Here is a 20647-nt window from a genome sequence, read left to right on the forward strand (position 1 = left end):
GTATTTGCTGCCTTCACCCTGACAGGACAGGCACTGCCCCATCCATTACCAGCTGGCCAGGACTGCAGAGCTGCTCAGCTTCCCACCCAGCGCCCTGCTGGTCTGCTGGGGAACCATGACAACTGTGACTAGCTGGAATGCTTGGCCAAGCCCCAGGCTGCTGGCCCAGCCTGGACCAGCCCTGGCTGCTGCAGTCAGCAGTGAACCGGAAGCTGGAAGATCTTTCTCTCTCAAAATGCAGATTCAAAAGTTAATTATAACAGAACAAGACAACTTTCCGGACCCAGTACTGTGGCCTAGTGGCTAAGGTCCTCACCTTGAATGCACCAGGATATGGCCATGTGGGTGCTGATTCTAATCCCGGCAGCACCACTTTCCATCCAGCTCCCTGCTTGTGGCCTGGGAAAGCATCTGAGGACGGCCCAAAGCTTTGGGACTCTGTACCCACGTGGGAGACCCGGAAAAGGATCTGGGCTCCTGGCTCCAGATTGGCACAGCACCGGCCGTTACAGTTACTTGGGGAGTGAATCACCGGACTGAAGATGTTTCTCTCTATCTCTCCTCCTCTCTGTATATCTTTGTAATAAAAATAAATAAATCTTAAAAAAAGGACAACTTTCCAAGTCCCTTCTGTCCATTCTGCACCCACTACAACAGCTGCAAGGAAAAGACACTGGGGACGATCCAGGGAACACGCCTGGCATGGGCGCAGTGAGCGCCCAGGCAGGGCCCCGACCCCAGCAGCTCCATGTCGAGACAGGGGGCCGAGCACTCGGTTCTGCTACTGTCCCAGGATCATCAGCAGGGGGCTGGCCCGGAAGTGGAGCGGCCAGGACTAGAACCAGTGCTCATATGGGATGCTGGTGTTTCAAGTAGCAGCTTGACCTACAACCGGGTACAAAATACCGTTAGGGGCTCACTTTTTTGTTTTTTTTAAGATTTTTTTTTTATTGGAAAGTCAGATATACAGAGAGCAGAAGAGACAGAGTGGAAGATCTTCCATCCAATGACTCACTCCCCAGGTGACTGCAACAGCTGGAACTGTACCGATCTGAAGCCAGAAGCCAGGAACTTCTTCCGGGTCTTCCACATGGGTACAGGGTCCCAAGGCTTTATGCCATCCTCGACTGCTTTCCCAGGCCACAAGCAGGGAACTGGATGGGAAGTGGGGCTGCCAGGATTAGAACCAGTGCCCATATGGGATCATAGTGAGTGCAAGGCGAGGATTTTAGCTGCTAGGTTACCGCACTGGGCCCTAGGGACTCACTTCTAACTCTCAGAATGGCTTTCTCAGGGAGCGAGCTTGAGCATCCAAGGTTGAACAGGTGCTCCAGGTAGGTCCTAGGCCCTAAGCACAAGCAGGGGACCCAGGTGGCAGGAAGCAGGTACAGCTGGCCTTGCAGTACCCATGCAGTGTGACGTGCTAGTATTTGAAACATGGAAACACTACAGTGTGCTTCTGTACCCTGCCTGGGCCCTGGGGACCCCAGGAGGCACAGGGGCTCCTGGGCCCTAGAGATTGGAGGCAATTAGCCTGGGCTGGGCTGGGAGGATAACCAGGTCCAGGGAAAAAAAAACCCAGGCAGAGGTGAGAGGTCGGGGGTCAGAGGTAGTACACTTTATTGATCGGGTTCTCCCAACATCTTGTGCCACCGTCCCATCATCCAGCGGAGAAGAAACAGGTCTTGGAAACATCCACACAGACCTCCCAAACAGCAGAGCGGTGGGGCGGGGGGGAGGCCGGGGGAGCATGGGAGGGGGCTGCCAGCCAGTGCAGGGGTAGATGGGGTGGGGACGACGCAGGGCTGCGGGCACCCCAGCAACCCTGCCCGGCGTGGCCAGCCCCTCCCCTGTTGAGGTCCGTGGTGGTTCACAGTGAGACTGGCTCCGACTGGCAGGCAGAGGGGGCCTCAGGAAGGTCACCCCTCCCCCTCGCTGCTCCCCACCCAGCCCTGGCCAGCCTTGGGGCGCTGGGAAGTGGGGGCCCAGAGTGAAGTTTCTGCTATCCTCTTGGGACGGGGATCCCCACCTCCACAGAGGAGGGGGTCTCGTTCTCTGCTGACGTCTCCCTGACTCAGAAGTTTCTAGCACATCTTGGTGAACTTGCCCATTGCTACTCCCAAGAAAGGACAAGGCTTTGAAACCTGGGAGTTGACAGGGCAGCGTCCAACCAAGCAGTCGGAACCCTGGTGAGACCTTGGTTAAGAAGGGAGCCCTGCTGAGCTTGGCTTGGAGTCCCTGGAGGCCAGGTCGGGGCTCCTGGCAGTGCAGGGAGCAGGTGGGATCTGGGGCAAGATGCAGGAAGCAGTGACACACAGAGGGCATGGCAGGTCTCCCTCCAGGGTGTGGAGGGCAGCAGGGGGCTTGGTGAGGAGCTGCCCAAGCACATGTGCCAGGCGAGAACCCCTCCCAGCCCCAGGAGAGGCGGCGCCCAGGGACAGGGTCAGGCCTTGAGACATCCGTTGCCTGGCGGCTCCATGCGGCCAGCTGTGCAGTCCGAGGTGGGCTCAAACCCCAGCATCTGGCGCTGCACCAGCTTGGCGTAGAGGCCGCCCTGGGCCAGCAGCTGCTGGTGAGTGCCCTGCTGCACCACGCGACCCTTGTCCAGCACCACAATGAGGTGTGCCCGTTCCACCGTGCTCAGCCGGTGCGCCACAATGAGTACCGTGTGCTTCTGCAGGTTCCCGTGGATGGCCTGCTGGATCTGCGGGGACAGCAGGGCAGTGCTGGCGGGGTGCTGGCGGTGCGCTGGCTCGGGCCTCACTGTCCACCACCCTGCTCAAGCCAGAAAAGGACCCAGCCAGGGCTCGCCACTTAGGGCGCGGCCCCTCCTCTTGGTCCTCTGGCCTTCCGGTTGCTTCTCTCACCCTTGTCTAACTTGGTGGCATGACCATCCAAAGCTCAGCGAGCAAACACGGGCCCAGCATCCCTTGGCCCAGCCTCGCTGCTCACCACCCGCACCAAGGCGGGGTACCAACGGCCGAGTCTCCGCCTGTGTCCTTGCACAACCCCATCCGCCACATGCACTTCAACTGCGTTTGCATCACTTCTAGCTCAGCGCCCGCTCCAACAGTCCGCTTCCACTTCGGAGACCCCGTTCTAGGAGCACTGCTCGGGCATGAACCTGTCCCACGTGTGACCCTGACACTGGGCATGCGACTTCCTGCCTCTGTCCAAATCCACACAGCAGGGCAGTTCCAAGAGGAACCCTGGGTGAAGTGTGCATCCGCTCAGCAGGTGCAGCAACTCAGCGAAGCAAAGAAACAAGGGCGAGACAGTGGAAAGTGGCAAGACGTGTCTTACGCTGCCAGACGGACAGCAGGGAAACGGGGCCGGGCTCAGGGCGACCTGTGACATGCCCGTATGCTCTGCCTCATTTACCTGCAAGACTAAAACAGCTCTCAAAAATAGAGTCATAGTGTGCCAGCTTTCCATATAGGTGCTGGTTTGAGTCCTGGGTGCTCCACTTCTGACCTAGCCCCCTGCTAAGGCCTCTGGAAAAGCAGCAAAGGATGGTCCAAGTGCTTGGGACTCTGCACCCACATGGGAAACCCAGAAGCAGCTCCTGGCTCCTGGCTGCAGACTAGCTCAGTTCTGGCTACTGCAGCTATTCAGGGAGTGGACTAATGCAGGAAGATGCCTGTTCTTTCTAGAACTCTGCCTTTCAAATAAGCAAAAAATTGAAAAGAAGAAGAAAGAAAATGTATATTATAAGAAAAGCTATGCATGGACTTTGGGTTTAAAAGTCAGCGAGGCAGGACGTACAGAGAGTTCCCATGGAGCCTCTCTCACCTTCTCCCAGGGTGCACTGCGGTGAACACCTTGCAATAGTGAAGCTAGCACTGATTTCATTAATTCATTACGACTGATGAGTTAGTACAAACAACCACGTGCACACAATGTCATGAAGGTGTCCATCTGCTAATTCGTTTCTTCCACGAACTGTTTGAAGCCCCCCTCTTGACTATGACCAGGAGAGCCAGGGAAGGGGTGAAGCCAGCTCAAGGTCGCAACCTCCAGCTGCAGGCCAGGGACTTCCAGCCTGGCTCCCCGGCCCAGCATGGGGCTTTGGCTCTGCCTGGAACAAGGCTGGGCTTCAGGGACCCCTCCTCCCTGCCCCCACTGCTGACCCCGTCACTCACCAGGTACTCGCTCTCGGCGTCCAGCGCGCTGGTGGCTTCATCCAGGATGAGGACAGGGGGGTTCCGTACCAGAGCCCGGGCCAGTGCCACGCGCTGCTTCTGGCCGCCTGACAGCTGCGCACCCTTCTCCCCAGTCTCTGTAGGTGCAGACACACGGCCATGAACAGGGGGCGAGGCTGGGCCTCCCCCTGCCGCTGGGGAGCTGGGCTTTCCAGGGAAGGGCTCCAAGGAGGCTGGTGGACAACCCCAACGGCTCCACCACTTCCATGGGAGACATGCAAACGGGTGCAAAGACAACACTTGCTGCTGGAACCCACTGCTAACCCACCACACTGGTGAGGCCCTGGGGACCGCGTGCCCTGCCTGGAGCTGATGGAGGCGGCAGAGCCCAGCAGCTGGCCGAGCAGGGCCGTGGGGCGTGGCCTAGGCTGAGCCAGTCCAGGCACCCAGATCCCCTTGCTGCGCATGCCGCATGCACAGCAGCAGGGCAGGGGTCACGCGGCTCACACGTGCGGTCAACACACAGAATCAGGAAGCACCCCAGGGAAAACCCAGAAATCACCAAGTCCCACTGCTCACGAAGGAAGGCGTAAGGTCACCTAGACAGCGTAAGGGCCTATACGCTGGTGGCTCACACGGCTGGGCAGCCACAAGGCCTGGGGGCTGCTGCTCCCCAACAGGCGCTCAGGAGAAGCAGCCACACGTCTGGTCTATGGGTTGGATGAGGCAGCAGGACTAAAACCCAGGACACGGCAGCAAGGGGAGGGGTGTGGTGGGGGAGGAGGGACCAGCCTCCCACAGGCTGACTGTTCTGCTTTATTTTCAAAGCAGGTAAGTGCTGGCTCTCAAGGACTCAGAAACAACCCAGAGGGGAGAAGAGCGCGGGGCGGCCGCACGAGAGGAGTTCTGGACGCACAGCTCACACGGGGGACAGTTAACGTGCTGTGAGCTCGCGGAGGGCTGCGGGGCCGGCCTGGTGTGCAGCTGGGAACACCTGCACCCCGTAACAGCTGGAGCCCAGCTGCTCAGCTCCAGCCCAGCTCCGCAGTGATGTGCCTGGGAAGGCATACGTGAAGCCCCGAATTGGCTTGAGGTAAACAAAAGTATACGTATTACAAATGTCATGTCAGATAACACTGGGTACATACAACTCTACTGTCAGATTAACATTCCACATACTACATAAATTTGTATGATTTAGCTCACCAAATTAAAAATATTAATTTGCTACTATAAAACCCACTGATGCTAATAATTAATATGACAACTACTTTGGTAATGAGGGACTAGAAGGAGGTAATGGCTGACAGTACCGGGAATACGCTAAATGTCAGGTAGCAGCTCCCTTTATTTTATGTAGTGACTTATTTGCTTTTATTTTTTATCAGTTTAATTTTTTTAAACTTTTTTTTAAAGGATTTTATTTCTATTGGAAAGTCAGATATACAGAGAGGAGGAAAGACAAAGAGGAAGATCATCTGTCTGATGATTCACTCCCCAGGTGACTGCAACGGCTGGAGCTGAGCTGGTGTGAAGTCAGGAGCTTCCTCCGGGTCTCCTACGTGGGTGCAGGTCCCAAGGCTTTGGGCCGTCCTCGACTGCTTTCCCAGGCCACAAGCAGGGAGCTGGATGGGAAGTGGGGCTTCCGGGATTAGAACCAGTGCCCTGTGGGTGCCAGTGCTTACAGGTGGAGGATTAGACTGCTGACTGCTGAGTCACAGTGCTGGCCCCTTGCTTGTTTTTTTTTTTTTTTAATCTATTTATTTGAAAGGCAAGTGACAGAGGGAGATCTATCTATGTACTGGTTCACTAGCTCAACAGCTGGCAGAGCCAGGAGTCAGGGGTTTCCTCCAGGTCTTCTAAGTGGGTGCAGGGACCCAAGCACCCGGGACATCCTCTGCTGCTTTCCTAGGTCATTTGCAGGGAGCTGGAGGGATGCGCATGGGATGCTGGCACTGCAGGGGGTGGCTTTACCTGCTGCACTTCCATACCAGCCCCAAGAGCTCCCTTCAAAATCACCACTTCACTCCACGAAGGGCTAGGAGGTGGTGCAGCGTGCAGCCTAGCCCGAGGGAGCCCCAGCACCCCTGCCTGGCAAGGGGCAGCTATGTCAGCCTTACCTGTGCTGTATCCATCCTGGAGCTCCATGATGAAGCTATGGGCATTGGCCTTCTGGGCGGCCTCCACCACCATCTCGAAGGGCACAGCGGGCAGGCCGTAGGAGATGTTGTCTGTGACGGACCGGGCGAATAGCACAGGCTCCTGGCTTACCAGGGAGATCTGGGGGAGAGAACAGGAGGGTGGGAGACGCCAGGAAAGTGTCAGGGCAGCTGTCACCAGCAGCTTCGCGGGCCAGGGCCTGGCTGGCGCCAGGGGCCTCGGGTCTGAAACTAGATCCGGGCCTGGCTGCGTGCGCTGCGTCCCTTGCCTGAACCACAGAGAATTGGTGGCCTCGTGCCAGCCCTTTGGGCCCCCTCCTGAAGGCCCAGCACACAGAGGCTCCTGCCCGGCTCCAAGCCAAGTTCCTGGCTGGAGAGCAGGCTCTGTATCGCCACCATGGGGAGAAGACAGGTAGTGCGGGGTTGGGGAGAAGCTGGGAAGGGAGGCCAACCAGGAACGCCCTTATGCGAGAAGCAGGCCATGAATGAGGGCCAGCGCTCTGGCTGGGTGGCGGACAGACACACTTCTGAGGCAGGGCCTGGACTCCTGGCTGCCCTGGTTTCCATCCAGCTCCCTGCTAGTGCGCAGGGAAGACAGCGGAGGAAGGATGAAGTGTTTGGGCCCTGCAGCCCACATGGAAGCTCCACACAGAGTACCAGGCTCCTGGTTCTGGCTTGGTGCAAGAGGGAGTGAGCCAGCAGAGGAAGATCTCTCTTTCAAATAAATAAATCTTAAAAAAAAAAAAAGACAAATACAGTTGTCCCTTAGCACCATAGGAGACTGACACCGAAGACAACAGGGTCTCCATCCAGGCTGCAGTGTTGGCAGGTTCCTGCCCGTCTAGGCCTGCTTGTGCTCGGCACAGCACCTGCCCATCTCTTGACATCCTTTCTCTCCACGCTGCATCAAGCGGAAGCCCAAGATGGGCCCAGAGCCAAGCTGTCCGAGGCCGCAGCATGGAGTCGGTGAGAACCATGGGCAAAAGACGACGATGCCCTCCTCCTGGGTGAAGGGGAGGGGCTTCCAGCTGCCAGAATGTTCTGTCGCTTGCCCTGGGAGGTATTGTTGTGGTGAGAATGCTTTGGCTGCGTGTCTGGTGGGGAGGGTTGGTGAGGCTGGGCAGCGTGGCCACCACTTACCACCCGGTGCAGGTACTTGTGGTCGTAGGCGCCGATGGGTTTGCCATCCAACAGCACGCGGCCGCCCTCCAGCGGGTAGAAGTTCTCCAGGATGCTCACGCACGAGCTCTTGCCACTGCCCGAGGGCCCCACCAGGGCCGTCACCTTGCCCGGGGTCAGGCTGAAGGAAACGTTCTGTGGGGAACACAGCGCTCCAGTGCCAGTCACTGCCCAGGGGTGCTCCTCGCAGGCCACCCCGGGCTGCTGGGCCTGGATCATTCACCTCTGGAGGACCCTGGACTTGGCAGCTGCCCAACTGGCTCCTGGGTCTCCACTCCAGCCCCCTCCTCCGAGAAGCCCTCCTTGACTCGGTAGACATCCCCTGACAGCACCCTGGGGTAGCTTCTTCCCTGGGATTATCTGCTATGGCTCTGTCTTCCCCAGCTGGTGCCCGAACTCCTGCAGCGAGCCAGGGACCCCACCTTAGGCGCCCCTGGCTGGCGTGGAGGAGGCAGATGAGGGTCAGAGGGGGCAGCCTGGAGGTCCCACCTCACCTGCAGGACCTGGGTGTGGGGCCGTGTGCGGTAGGTGAAGGTCACATTCTCAAAGTCCACGCGGCCTTCCACGTGGTCGGGGGCCAAGTTTCCATCGTACACCATGGTCGGCTTCCGGTCGATGAACTCAAACACCTTCTCGGCTGCGCCCACGCCTTGCATGAGGCCGCTGTAGACGGAGCCCACGGACTGCAGGCGGGGCAGACACACTGTCCTAGCCTGCCCGCCCTCTGGCACCCAGCACTACCTGTGGGAGCTGAGGGGTAAGGGGCTGGGCAAAGCAACAGTTCTGGGGGTCCTGGAGGGGGCTCGAGGGACCCCACTCCCACCAATACAGGAAACTGCAAGATGGTGGTGATGCCAGGTGGTGCGCTGGCTGTCAGAGTGTGTCCCCGCCACTCACTCTCCTGCTCCCCCCAAGCTGGAAGGGAAGCGGAGCAGTAGGAATGTGGCAGAGCGGGAAGGGCCTGCTTGTTCCGCTGCAGGCTTTAAAGTGAGGCGCCACAGGCCCGGCCGCTTTCGCCAGCCCTCTGTGCGTGCGTCCTGACACGCCAGGATCCGAACCCAGGATGTCAAGTCCCTCAACCAAGGGAGCTTCCTGTCATCACCCACCAAAGTGCCTGCCAACTCTGGGCAGACAGTCTCTGCCCTTCACAGCCCTTCCCATGGCCCGGCATGGGCCTCCGTCCCTCCCTGACCCATCTCTGCACTGACATTTGTGTAGTCACAGCTAAAACTGCAGGGCAGGGCAGCAGCCTCAGGGGCCAGCCTGTACCTCCCGGCTGGGGCCTTGCCATCTGCTTAATCCCTCTTGGGCCCCCTTGCTCCTGGAATCCTGTGTGAAATCTCAGCCAGCCAAGCCACTTCTAGGTTATGGGTGAGCCATGCTTCCCTAACCCCTGACCGTGGGACAGGCTACCTGCACGGGACAGTCTGACCGTGGGACAGGCTGCCTGCACGGGACAGTCTGACTGTGGGAGAGGCTGCCTGCACGGGACAGTCTGACCGTGGGACAGGCTGGTTGCATGGGATGCCTTGTGACACATCCGTGCCCCCTGAAGTGTTCCAGAGGCGAGGATTCCTGGTGGCACAACTATGGCCGCATCACCTGACAGCTGTAGGTGCAAGCTCAGGGAGATGCCCCTCCCCGTGGGCTCGGACACCAGGTATACACCGCAGGGACACCCCTCCCCTAGGCCGCCCTCACCTCCATGCAGTCTCCCAGGACAAACTCATAGATGATGAAGGCGATGAGGTTGCCGCTGGTCATCTGTCCTGTGATGACGAGGTGGCCCCCGTAGTAGAGGATGCTGACCTGGACCACCAGCAGCGTGAGCTGGGGGCCGAGGGGGTGAGAGGGCTCGGGTCAGCGGGCCCGGTCCTGGGAGCCTGGCCACCCCCAGCCACCCCTACAGGGACATCCTCCCCAGAGCCTTTCCCAACACTCTGGCAGGCCCATGCCAGCCCTGAATGCAGAGAGCTGGAGTGACTCGGCTCAGGTCACCTCACCACCCAGGTCCCCTGAAGGAAGGCCTGTGTCCAGGGGCCCTTTGCTTCCTCCCCACGCCCTGGAACCTGACAGAGCCCCCTTCTACCCTCACCCCAGGGCCAGCCTCCAGAGGCGACCCTGCAAGAAGACAGGCGGCTCCGAGGCCCCTGAGACGGAGGCACTGCGGCCCCTTCTCTCCTGGCTGGTGCTTGGCAGGGAGGCAGGGCCCTGCCAGGCCCAGGGCATCCTCATTCCCCCTGTTGCTCCCGCAGAGCCCGTGGACTATGGTGGGGTAAAGCTGCCCTTGGGGCACAGCCTGATCCTCTTCATGGTTGGGAGGAGGGCCGGAGCTGGGCAAAGCAGGAGCCCCGGCCTGACAGCAGCACACGGGCACTGGCCTGAGTCCTGGGCTGGGTCTGCCCCATCAGACCCCCTGCCCGGCGTCTGGCAGCACGTACCCCGCTGCCCCAGACGTAGTACATGTAGGCGGCTGCCTCTTTCCTGTTGAGCTTATACACTTGCTGCAGCCCCCGCAGGTACACCTCCGCCTCCTCCTCCTCGTTGGCGAAGCTGCGCACTGTCTTCATGGCGCTGATGGTCTCCTCGGCTGTGTTGCTGGCTCTGGCCAGGGCATTCTGGACCTCCTTGGACAGTCTCTACGGGCAGGAAGTGGGGCGAGGAGAAGGAGACCCCAAACCAGGACGGTCTCCGTGTCGGCCTCACTGTCAGCCTGAGGGCCGCTTCCACACCCAGTGGCTGCCAGCTCTACCTGGGGGGCCTCAAACAAGAGGGGGTGACCCAGCTCAGCAGGCGCCTCCAGCGAGCAGGCTCCTGGGGAGGGGGCCATCTCCCAGGGGTGGGGCCTGGGATGAGCTCATCTCCAGCACCCCAGGGAAGCTGCCCCAGACCACACAGGTTGGGGCAATGCTTTCTAGAAAACATCTTCCATCTGCTGGTTCTTGCCCCAAAAGCCAGGCTGATGACCCATCTGGGTGTACATCCCTCTCTGAGCGAGGCAGACACTTGGCCTGACCGCCCCTGCTTTCTCAGGCCATCAGCAGGGAGCTGGCTCGCAGGTGGGGCAGCGGGAACTTGGAGCAGCATCCCTTGTTGGTGGGGACTTAACCTGCTACGGCATCCCTGTATCCTCCGCCTTGCTGCTCTGTCATCCCTGCTCTGCAGGCCAGGGGCGCTCTGCTTGAGTTCATGAGTGACTGTGCCCAGCGGAGCGCCTTGCCAGCCCCGTCTCCGGGTCAGCTGCGGGTGTTGCCAGGTGGGGGCGCCTACCTTGTAGTATCTGCCGTAGACGTTGGACACCATCATGATGATGGGGAAGCCCATGAAGGTGACCAGGGACAGCTGCCAGGACAGGCTGAACATGAAGACCACCACGCCCGTGACCTTGACCGTGTTCCTCAGGAAGATGTTGATGTTCTGAGAGACTAGGTCACTGACCATGGTGGTGTCCGAGGTGAGGCGGGAGATGAGGTCACCTGAAACGCCCAGCCGTGAGGGCCCTGCGTGCCAGGGCGTCCCTGAGGGAGCTTGAGACAGGCACTGGCAGCCCGCTCCTTCCCTCCCACTAGGCCTGCCGCCCCCAGCACCAGCGGGAAGCTGCTCAGGTCCCCACCGGGAGCGGCAGCAGTCCAGGCCCAGGGCTGCTGAGGGGTCAGCCCTCGAGGCTGTGCACTCCTTCTAGGGAGGGTGAGGACTCTCCTTGTCCCTTACAGTCTGGGCTGGGAGAGAGAACGGGAGAGGAAGGGGCAGACCCCCTCTCCCCTCGTGCCGACACTGGACTGACAGCGCCCGACTGACCCTGAGGTGTTGGCCATTATTGGTCCATTCCTCAGGTGGGAAAAGAGAAGCTCAGAGAGGCCAAGTCGGCTCATGGTGGGACCAGGACTCAGACCAAGCTGGCCAGCCCCAGTGCGTGCATCCCAGCTGGACGCTGTGCTTTGCTGCCCTGGCCAGTGTCTCCGACTGCTGAGGTCCAGATGAGTGGCCATAGGCCGGGGCACACCTGGCCCTATGGAGACCTTGGGTGGCCTGGCCAGGGTCCGATGACATCCACAAGCCCATACCAAAGCCGCAGGGCTGAGGCCGGGCCACAGGGCGTGTCCACCCTGAACCTGACGGAGGTAAAAGCCCATGGAGACCATGGAGCCCCTGGGGAGAGCTCACCTGTGCGGTTCTCGTCGAAGAAGCTTGTTTCCTGGGATACCAGCGAGCGGAAGAGGCAGCTGCGCAGGCGCACGTTGAGTCTGGCGAACACGAGGGTGAAGATGCCGCCCCGGGTACCTGCGGCAAACGAGCTGATTGCAGGTGAGAGACGTTACAGCGCGGCCTTCCACAGCGACCCCCCCCGCCCTCGGGGCCTGGCCCGGCAGCTCACTCTGTGAGGGAAGGGATGGGGCCCAGGGTGGGGGAGGGAGGGGCGGGTGAGGGACCCCAGTGTGCCTGCCAGGCCCCCGTTACTCCAGGGATGAGGCCCTCGCTTAGGCCAGACTCCTGCCGGGCAAACACCAGGGAAAGGCAGGGCTGAACCCCTCTTCAGGGTTAGAAGGGTATGGCCAATTCAGGAGCTAGTTGCCATGGTGAGCGGCTGAGGGCCAGGTCCACCAGGGATACCTGCCCTTCCTCCTGGGTGGGGGCAAAGGGACGGGATGTGGGCCGGCTGGCTGGCTACCTGCCAATGGCCAGCAGGCACACGACGGTGACGGCCGCGCTGAACTGCTCCATGCTCTTCTGCAGGACGATGCTGTCGATGGCACGGCCCGTGTAGTAGGGCAGAAAGGTCTCTCCTGGGGAGAGGGCAGGGTTCAGAGTGCCTGCAGCCAGGGCGCCCACTCTGCTCACGCCCCCACAGGGCGTCAACCCCCCTACATGTGGCTGCATTCCTCGGCAGCAGGACCCCCACCTGGTGCTCCCCCGCGCTGCACAGAGAATGAGAGTAAGGTTGAGACCACGGCCAGCCCAGGCCATGCAGCTGACCAGGGGCTGGCAGGCAGGACGTCAGGCCTGCTGGCAGAGGGCGCAGAGTCCAGCTGCCGGATCTGTGGACCACACTCACTTCTGGCTCCGTCATGAGCCAGCCTGCAGCAGCCGTCCCAGCCTCTGGGTGGGCCCTGTCCAGCCGGCCAGATGACCCCTCCCCCACCGTCTAAGGCTTCCCTATAGCAGCAGGCTTAAGGTCAAGTGCAAAGAAGGGATGGGGATGAAAACCCAAAGCTACTTCCAATACGGGTTCCCTTTCTCTGCCCCACCCACTGCCTTCTGGAGGCATCCCCCGGGCTTTCTGTTTGAAACTTGGTCACCTGCACAAGCCCATGAGAAGGTAGGGCTTTGGGGAGCGAGGGAGTGCTGGGGGCAGAGTGGTTGGGACCTAAGGGAGGGGTCTACACTCTCCTCCAAGCCAGCTCCTTCTGGAGGACCCAGAGGCCAGGCAGGAGGCAGAGCCCAGCAGACCAGGGCACACACTCCTGCCATGCACGAATGACACAGCCTGTGGCACCAGTGGGCCAGGGCATACGGGCCCCTGTGCCTCTAGGGACGCTATCCTGCAGCTGTGTCCCTGGGCCGAGTTTGGCCCGAGGCAGGGCCCACAGCAGGTGCTCAGGAAAAGTCAACCAATGGCCCACTGGTCAGGCCTTCCCTGGCCAGCTCGCCCAGCGCTGGCTCGGCTGACTGGATAGCTGCAATCCGCGGGGTTCTGGTTCCCCCTGCTGGACTTGCTGGGGAAACCGACGGGTGGCGGCCTCCTTGGGGTCTGGAGCCACAGCTATGTGTTCTGCCTTGGTTTCCCCACCAGGAAGACAAGGACGTGGGGCATGCGGTCCAAAGTGCTAAACTTATTCCTACCAGGTGCACAGAGCCCCACATGCCGGCAAACCTCCACCCAGAGCCACATGGCTCCCATTCGCCCTGCCTCGGCCCCTGCTCCCGGCAGCCTGTCACTCCATGCCAGCATCTGCAACGGCCGGTGTAGCTGGAGCAAACTGAACAGCAAGGCTGGGGCCCCACACCAGGGAGGTGCCCTGTGGGTGCAGCAGCACTCCGAGGGAAGTCACACGGCAGGCAATGTGGCAGCCGAGAAGAGGAGGGGGGCTGGCTGGGAAAATTCCAGAAAACACTGGTAGAGATCAGAGCAAGACATGAAGCGTGCGTACAAGGTGGGGAAGTAGGACTGGCGTGATGACGCAGCCTGTGGTGTCAGCATCCCACACAGGCACCAGTCCGTGTCTCTGCTGCTCTACTTCCGACCCAGCTCCCTGCCAATGTGCCCAGGAAGGCAGCAGAAGGTGGCCTGAGTGCTTTGGGTCCCTGCAGTCACTGGGGACACCCAGGTGAAGCTCCCAGCTCCTGGCTTGGGCCTGACCCAGTCATGGCAGTTGTGGGCATGTGGGGTGTGAACCAGCTGTCACTCTGCCTTTCAAAGCAATAAGTAAATAAATACATCTTAAAAAGAAACGTGGGGAAGCAATGAGTTCTTTTTGCTCCTAGCTGCACAGGGAAACACTAAACACACACCCCAGAAAAGGAAAAGAGGAGTGGGGGGCATGATTCCTTGCCTTCTTGGAAGCTTCCAGAAACCTGCCCCAGAGTGAGCTCTGGGCAAGGGGCAAAGTAATCAGGGGAACACCAGGAGCAAAGTCATGACATTCACCTTTTCGTATCAACGTAACGTCTGAACTGCGTGAGTGAAAATCCAAACCCAGGGAGGAAGGAGCAGGTGCCTACCCCGCCCGACACGCAGCGCCCTCACTCACCCAGAGCAGCCACGACGAGGAAGAAGGAGGCGGCCACGAGGAAGGCTATGTCAGGCTTGGTGTAGGACAGCAGCTTCTGCAGCGTGGCCCCGGACGCCTGCTCGGGCGGAGGCCGGCCCTCGGCAGGGAAGCCGTCGGCCTCGGCGTCCAGGGCCTCGGCGTCCGGCCGCACTGCGGACAGCAGCCACCAGAGCAGGAAGGAGGCGGCCAGCGAGATGTACGTCCACACGAAGAGAGCCCAGAACCACGGGTCTCGGATGGGCCGGCGTACCTCAGAGAAGAGCAGCAGCTTGACCATGGCATAGATGCCCACGAAGAGGCACACGAGGGTGATGGCCGTGCGCGAGGCCCGCAGCCGCCGGGGGCCCAGGGCGCTGTTCTTGGCCACGCCGATGGTGGCCCCCAGCAGCAGGCAGCTGCGGTATAGGCAGGCGGCCCACAGGTCCAGCACCGAGTCGAAGACGTTGAAGTGGCGGATGTCCTCCAGCAGGCTGCGGTCCAGGTGGCTGAAGACATAGATGGTCGTGGTCACGCCGACGTCCAGGCTCACGTAGGCCAGGGTCGCCACGACCGCCTTCCACAGTCGCATCCTGCTGGCTGGCGGCGGGCGGCACGTGGGGCAGCTGGGGCTCACGGGGGTGAGGATGCCATGGTCCGTGGGTGAGGTCCAATCTATAGTGGGGCAAGAGTAGGCATTGGGATCAGGGCTTCAGGTTGGGATGGGTTGCTCCATGACCTGGAGCAAGTTGCTCACCACCTCCAAACCTGTTTTGTCACCTGTAAACGGAGAGGGCTGGGCCTGGCACGTTAGCCTAGCAGTTAAAGTCCTCGCCTTGCATGCACCAGAATCTCATACGGGCACCAGTTCTAATCCCGGCAGCCCCGCTTCCCATCCAGCTCCCTGCTTGTGGCCTGGGAAAGCAGTCGAGAATAGCCCAAAGCCTTGGGACCCTGTACCCACACAGGAGACCCAGAGGAGGCTTCTGGCTCCTGGCATTGGATTGGCTCAGTTCTGATCATTGCGGCCACTTGGGGAGTGAACCAGTGGATGGAAGATATTCCTCTGTCTTTCCTCTTCTGTGTATATCCGACTTTCCAATAAAAATAAATAAATAAATCTAAAAAATAATAAAAAAGAGAGAGTACCAACTTCCTATGGGGCCGCCAAGGTTCTGTTTAAAACAAGGTTCTGCCAGGGTCCTTGCACTGGGCACCTGCCAGGCACTGGAGGCTGCGCTCTGCCAGGACTGAACAGTGGAACAAGACCCCACAGGTCCTGGCCCTGGAGCAGATGAGGAGCAGCCCACACGGGTGAGGGAATGAAATCAGGGTGCTGGAGAGGGTGCCAAGGGATGGGTGGCAGGGCAGAGCAACCGGGAAGGTGGCACTGGGCTGAGACTGGGGGTGGACGCTATGGGGCTCCATGGCTGAATAGGGTTTGTACAGGCGGGACAGATGGTGCCAGTGTCCTGGGGCAGGAGGCAGAGCCCTGACGTCGGAGAAGCAGAGGCATGGGGAGCAAATGCAGGCAACTTCACGGGCACGTCCAGACCAACGGAGCTCAGTGTGGAGTCACCACGCTCCCAGCCTCGCCTGGCTCCTTCCAAACCTGTCGCCCCAGCCACAGAACTACCGGGGGAGGCTGTGCCAGCCTGGGCACTGCTGGACGCATGATAACGGCTGCGGGCTGTTATCAACCGCATCCACTGGGTGCCTGATCAGTGCACATCTCCCAATCAGGCTTATCGGCAACCACATAAGGACCCTGACCCCTTAGACCAAGCGACGGCCCGGAGGCTAAGAGAGTGGGTGCAGGGCCCAGGGACACTCGGGGACATTTGTGTCTGCCTGGAAGTTTCCAGAATCTGTCTTCTCACCCCGTGGTTTTCTGAATGCGGATTCTGACCAGGCTGCAGGGACACTGCCAAGTGGGTGTGGTGGTCTGGGTTTGGGAGTGTGCCCGGCATGGGGCCAGGTACATCCCGGAATGCTGCCTCCCGTTGGCGTGGGGCAGGGAGCAGGTGCTCTGAGGTGATTCAGGGACATCCCAGCGTCTTCAGGTGGGTATCTGTGAGCTGCGCCAGCCTCTGCCCACCTGGGACCTGACCTCTCCCAGGGAAGGCAGCAGAACCTCCCACTCTCCCACGGCACGGCTGGGGACAGCAGGACCCAGAGACTCAGTCCAGATACCAGCCAGCTGCGGCTGGATGTGGAGGCCACTGGCTCCTGACTCCGCTCGCTGCACGCCTGGGCCGCAAGCAGGTATCCAATAGCCACAAGTCACACAGAGTCACGCAACACGACACCTCCTCCGGCCCGGGCTGTGCCACACACTGTGGGCTCACAATGAAACTAGCTCTGACATCATCTCCTTCCAGCACACGGGGAGCCTGAGGCCTCCAAACACGCCCAGATCACAGAGCGCGTGGATGGCAGCGCGGGAGACCGGGCAGTGCGGGCCAGGGATGCCACCTTCGCTTTCAGAGGGGCTGCCCAGGCCCAGGGCAGGATGAGGATGGGGACGGTGATGACCGTCTGATTTACATATGCTAATACCCACAAATCCCAGGAAGTTGATCCAGGCGCGATCCCTGCCTTACGGGGGAGAATACAGGAAAAAGAGAGGTTAAGCTAGGTATCCTGCCCCAGGTCACACAGCCGGCCAAACGCTCTAGTCCCACCCAACAGCCTCTCCAGGGTGGGTACCACCCCTGATGAAAGCCAAGCCGCCACCCCCGCCTGCCAGCCTTCCTGCCCAGGCACCTCAGCCACAGAGCTGAGGCTCAGTCAGCAACAGCTTCTCCAAAGACAGCCAGACCAGGCAGAGTCCTGGGCAGGGGCATGGGATGGTCAGGTCCCCCGCTGGCCCCTCGCTCTCCCTTGGCCCGGCCTCAGCTGCCGGCACAGGCTCTGTCTGCTGCAATGCAGAGGCCCCAGGGAACCTGCTAGTGGGGAAGCTCAAGCCGGAGCCCAGGGAGAGGGAAGCTCCTGGCCCCATGCCCCTAGGCTTCCTGGCCAGGCCAGCGCTGGAGGAACCAGGCCACCCCACCGCCCCAGCGGTCACCTCAGCACAAGGGGTCCCCCAGCACCCAGAAGTGGGACAGCGCGCAGATGGCCAGAAACCTGGAGGCTGGGCAGCAGCCCAGGGGCTTGGCCAGCTGTCCCGACTCTGGCCCCAGGGACAGGGCGAAGGGAGGCTCCGTTGCCATCCCCTGGCCTCGGCGGCCAGCCACCACCTGCAGGCCCAGCTGTCTGCCTTCAGTGGACTCAACACCATTTCAAACGGTCACTGCTGACTGAGAGGGGAAGGCAGAGCCCAGAGAGGGAGGGGGCTGGCTCAGCCCACCCAGCAGGTGAAGCAATGCGGCGGCCGTGGCACCCAGGCCCTGCCCCCAAGAGCTGGGCCCTTTCACTACGGGTGCCTGCAGGCGGAATCCAGCTGAGGCTGGGGGACAGTCCTCATTGGGGACACGCCACTCCGTTATTTTTAAAGCAGTCAAGCAGGAGCCTGAAGGGGATGAGGCTGTCAGGCAGGACTGCAGAGCAGTGAAAGATGGGGACCCCCCTGGCTGCTTGAAGACACATCCCAGCCCCTCCCCCCCACACCCAGGCATGGCTGCAGCTGTGGGCAGCGGTTGATGCACACAGCCTGGGGGACAAGGACGAACTACAGGGCGGAGGCCACCGCAGGCTGCACCTGGGCCCAGCACGGGGGGATGGGGTATCCTCGCCAAGGTCCTGTCCAGAGCTTACTTCCTGCACAGGGGACGCTGTTTGGGTCATCTCCAGCAGCAGGACAGGCTAGCCCAGACGGGCTGGGAGACCACAGGTAACACCCCTCACCACCCCACCAGTTGCCCAAGTCGGGCAGCACTGGATGCCACTGGCCCGCTCAGTCCCACCTCACCACCCTGCTGAGGGTCCCGAGGGTGGAAGCAGAGGAAGACGGCTGGCCCAGGCTGGTCAGTAAGGCAAGCCAGTGACCTCCATGAACCCCTTATCCTGGGAGTGTTTTACCCAAAGTGGTCACTGCCCCACTCACAGCTCGGCAAGCACTGGCTCACTCAGGAACTTGGGAAAGTTGCTCTGGTGCCCGGTGGCCTGGCCAGCTGGACAGTGCAGGGTCTAGGAGTGGGCTGGGGGCAGACAGGGATGGAGGCCACCCCATCTCCAGGGGTTAAGGGGGAAGGCAGTCATCCCCGCATGATCCTCCCTGTGCCCCACGGCAGGCCTGGGAGGCTCAGGAACAAGGCAGGGGTTGCCTTGGGAACTCGGGGTGCTGGGTGGCCACGGCCCACTGGCCAGCTGCAGAGACCGAGGGCTCGGCTTTACCTGGGAGCAGGCCAGGGCCGCCCTCGGCAACGGCCAGAGCCAGGGCTCCGCCGTGGGGGTGGGGAGCCCTCAAAGCCGAGTGCCGAGGGGGAAGACAACTCAGGGTGCCCCCCAACACTCGTTCCCCCCTCATTTTCCCAGAGGTGCTGGTGTCTGAGGGGTTAAAAAGATGGAACCCTGGCCCTGCGGACGCCGACAGGATGCTGCAGGGCTGCGGGGCGCGGGCCCGCAGGGCTCCGAGGAGGCGCCCACCTTGCAGCGAGGTGCCCCTCTCACCGAGGCAGGGGGTCAGCCGCCCCCCGGCCCGTGCCCGGCTCGGAAGCCCGGCCCGCGGAGGTCCGGGGTCCGGGGTCCCGGGCGCCGCGCCCTTACCTGTGAGGCACCAGGTGGGCCGCGGCAAGGGGGCTGCCGCAGACTCCGCTCGTCGGGGGCGTGGGGTCGCGCCTCTGCCGGGGCCCGCGGGCGCCGAGCTCGCCCCGCGCCGCCCGCCCGCGCTGCGCCGCTGCAAGGTCGGAGCCGAGCCCGGCGGGCGCGGAGGCCGGGACGCCGCGGGGCGGGGCCTGGCCGGGGCGGGACATCCTGGGGGCGGGGCTTCCGGGCCGGGGGCGGGCCGCCCTCGCGGGAGGGGCGGGGCCTGGGCGGCCGGCCTGCCCCGACCTCCCGGCGGGCCCCGCGCGGTGCGGCTCACCTGCCTCGAGGTGCTGCTGTGCAGCGGGGAGCTTGCTCAGCAGGGCCTGCCTGCCCACGAGGGTGCAGCAAATGATGCCCACTCACTCGCTCATTCCTTCTTTCGTCCAGCACCCGGATCCAGGCATCTGAGATCGAACATAACCCAAACAGGACTGTACCCTCTCGAGCTGGCATTCTATGACTGGGAAGAGGAAGGGGGAGGCGCCAACAGGGGCTAAGCCAGGACTGAGAGCTGGAGAGACAGCTGAGGGCAGAAAGGAAGCGCCCCACGATGCAGCCCTTGCACCGTAGGGGAGTCGGCCCGTGGCACCGTGGCCTATGTCCAGCATCCCATCAGAGGCTGCATCTGGTCCTGGGCAACAGCAGATGATGGCCCAAATGCTTTGGCTCCTGCCACCTCTGTGGGAGGCCAGGATGGAGTTTGGACTCTGGGCTTCGGCCCTGGCTGCTTTTTCGGGGTGCCAGTCCGTGCTATGGGGTATCCTCTGTCATCCTTTCAAATATATAAGCAAATAATTTCATTAAATTTTTTTCAGGAACCCAGCGTAGTAGCCTAGCAGCTAAAGTCCTCCTCTTGCATGCACTGAGATCCCATATGGGCACCGGTTCGTGTCCCAGCTGCTCTACTTCCCATCCAGCTCCCTGCCCGTGGCCTGGGAAGGCAGTGCAGGATGGCCCAAAGCCTTGGGACCCTGCAGCCTTGTGGAAGACCCCAAAGAAGCTCCTGGCTCCTGGTTTCGGACTGGCTCAGCTCCTACTATTGTGACCACTTGGGGAGTGAACCAGCAGATGGAAAATGTTTCTGTCTCTCTTCTTCTCTGTATATCTGCCTTTCCAATAAAAATAAATCTTTACAAAGATTCAGGTAAAAATATAATTTCAAGTAGCAGTAAATTCTGTAAAAGAAATGAAACTGGGTCAGGCACCCTAAGCATGCATCTTCCAGGCCTCCCACATGGGTAGCAGGTCCCAGTCACTTGGGAGCTGGCATAGCACGGACCATCACCTACAGTGCTGGCATCCCGATGGGTGCCAGTTCACATCCCTGCTGCTTCATTTCTGGTGCAGCTCCTTGCTGTTGGCCTGGGAAGAGCAGCAGAGGATGGTCCAAGCATCTGGGTTTCTGACCTCCACTAAATAAAGTTTGCAACGGGATTTGGGCAAGGTAAGGCAATGTCAGGTGCACTTCAGGAGGCTGTGGGCACTGCGGGGCAGATGTCCTGGCCATGCCCTGCACCTCCGCTGCACCGTGGGGCTGAGCAGACAACCCCAGCCAGGTCGCAGGGCTCGCTCCAGGGAGGGAGAGGCTGCTAATGGCAACAGTTCTTCCTTTCTCCTGAGTGGGGAATGTTCTAACACCCGGGAATGAGGCACTCCAAATGGGTGACCAGGGGAT

General features: G+C 61.0%; 1 protein-coding gene across 1 annotated transcript; it reads right to left on the minus strand.

Moving 5' to 3' along the window:
• Positions 1-1596: 1596 nt before the first annotated feature.
• ABCB9 (ATP binding cassette subfamily B member 9) lies at positions 1597-19014 on the minus strand. The gene is made up of 12 exons (XM_040987084.1): positions 18934-19014; positions 14230-14901; positions 12150-12264; positions 11645-11775; positions 10751-10956; positions 9922-10119; positions 9182-9310; positions 7975-8163; positions 7442-7615; positions 6263-6422; positions 4143-4279; positions 1597-2704 (listed from the first exon to the last, which is right to left on the minus strand). Exons 2-12 carry the CDS (start codon positions 14816-14818, stop codon positions 2444-2446), a joined length of 2289 nt encoding a protein of 762 aa, XP_040843018.1. The 5' UTR covers positions 14819-14901; positions 18934-19014; the 3' UTR covers positions 1597-2443.
• Positions 19015-20647: the final 1633 nt, after the last annotated feature.

The sequence above is a fragment of the Ochotona curzoniae genome, unplaced genomic scaffold (assembly GCF_017591425.1).
Source record: "Ochotona curzoniae isolate NIBS_2020 unplaced genomic scaffold, NIBS_Ocur_1.0 contig_46, whole genome shotgun sequence".
NCBI lineage: Eukaryota > Metazoa > Chordata > Mammalia > Lagomorpha > Ochotonidae > Ochotona > Ochotona curzoniae.

What these genes read in the sequence shown, in the direction of transcription:
- ABCB9 (XM_040987084.1), bottom strand. Translation starts at nt 14,818, where the DNA reads ATGCGACTGTGGAAGGCGGTCGTGGCGACCCTGGCCTACGTGAGCCTG. An exon ending in CCTCGTCGTGGCTGCTCTGG is followed by an intron (nt 12,265 to 14,229) that starts GTGAGTGAGGGC and finishes CCCTCTCCCCAG; the next exon opens with GAGAGACCTTTCTGCCCTAC. An exon ending in TGCCTGCTGGCCATTGGCAG is followed by an intron (nt 11,776 to 12,149) that starts GTAGCCAGCCAG and finishes ACCTGCAATCAG; the next exon opens with CTCGTTTGCCGCAGGTACCC.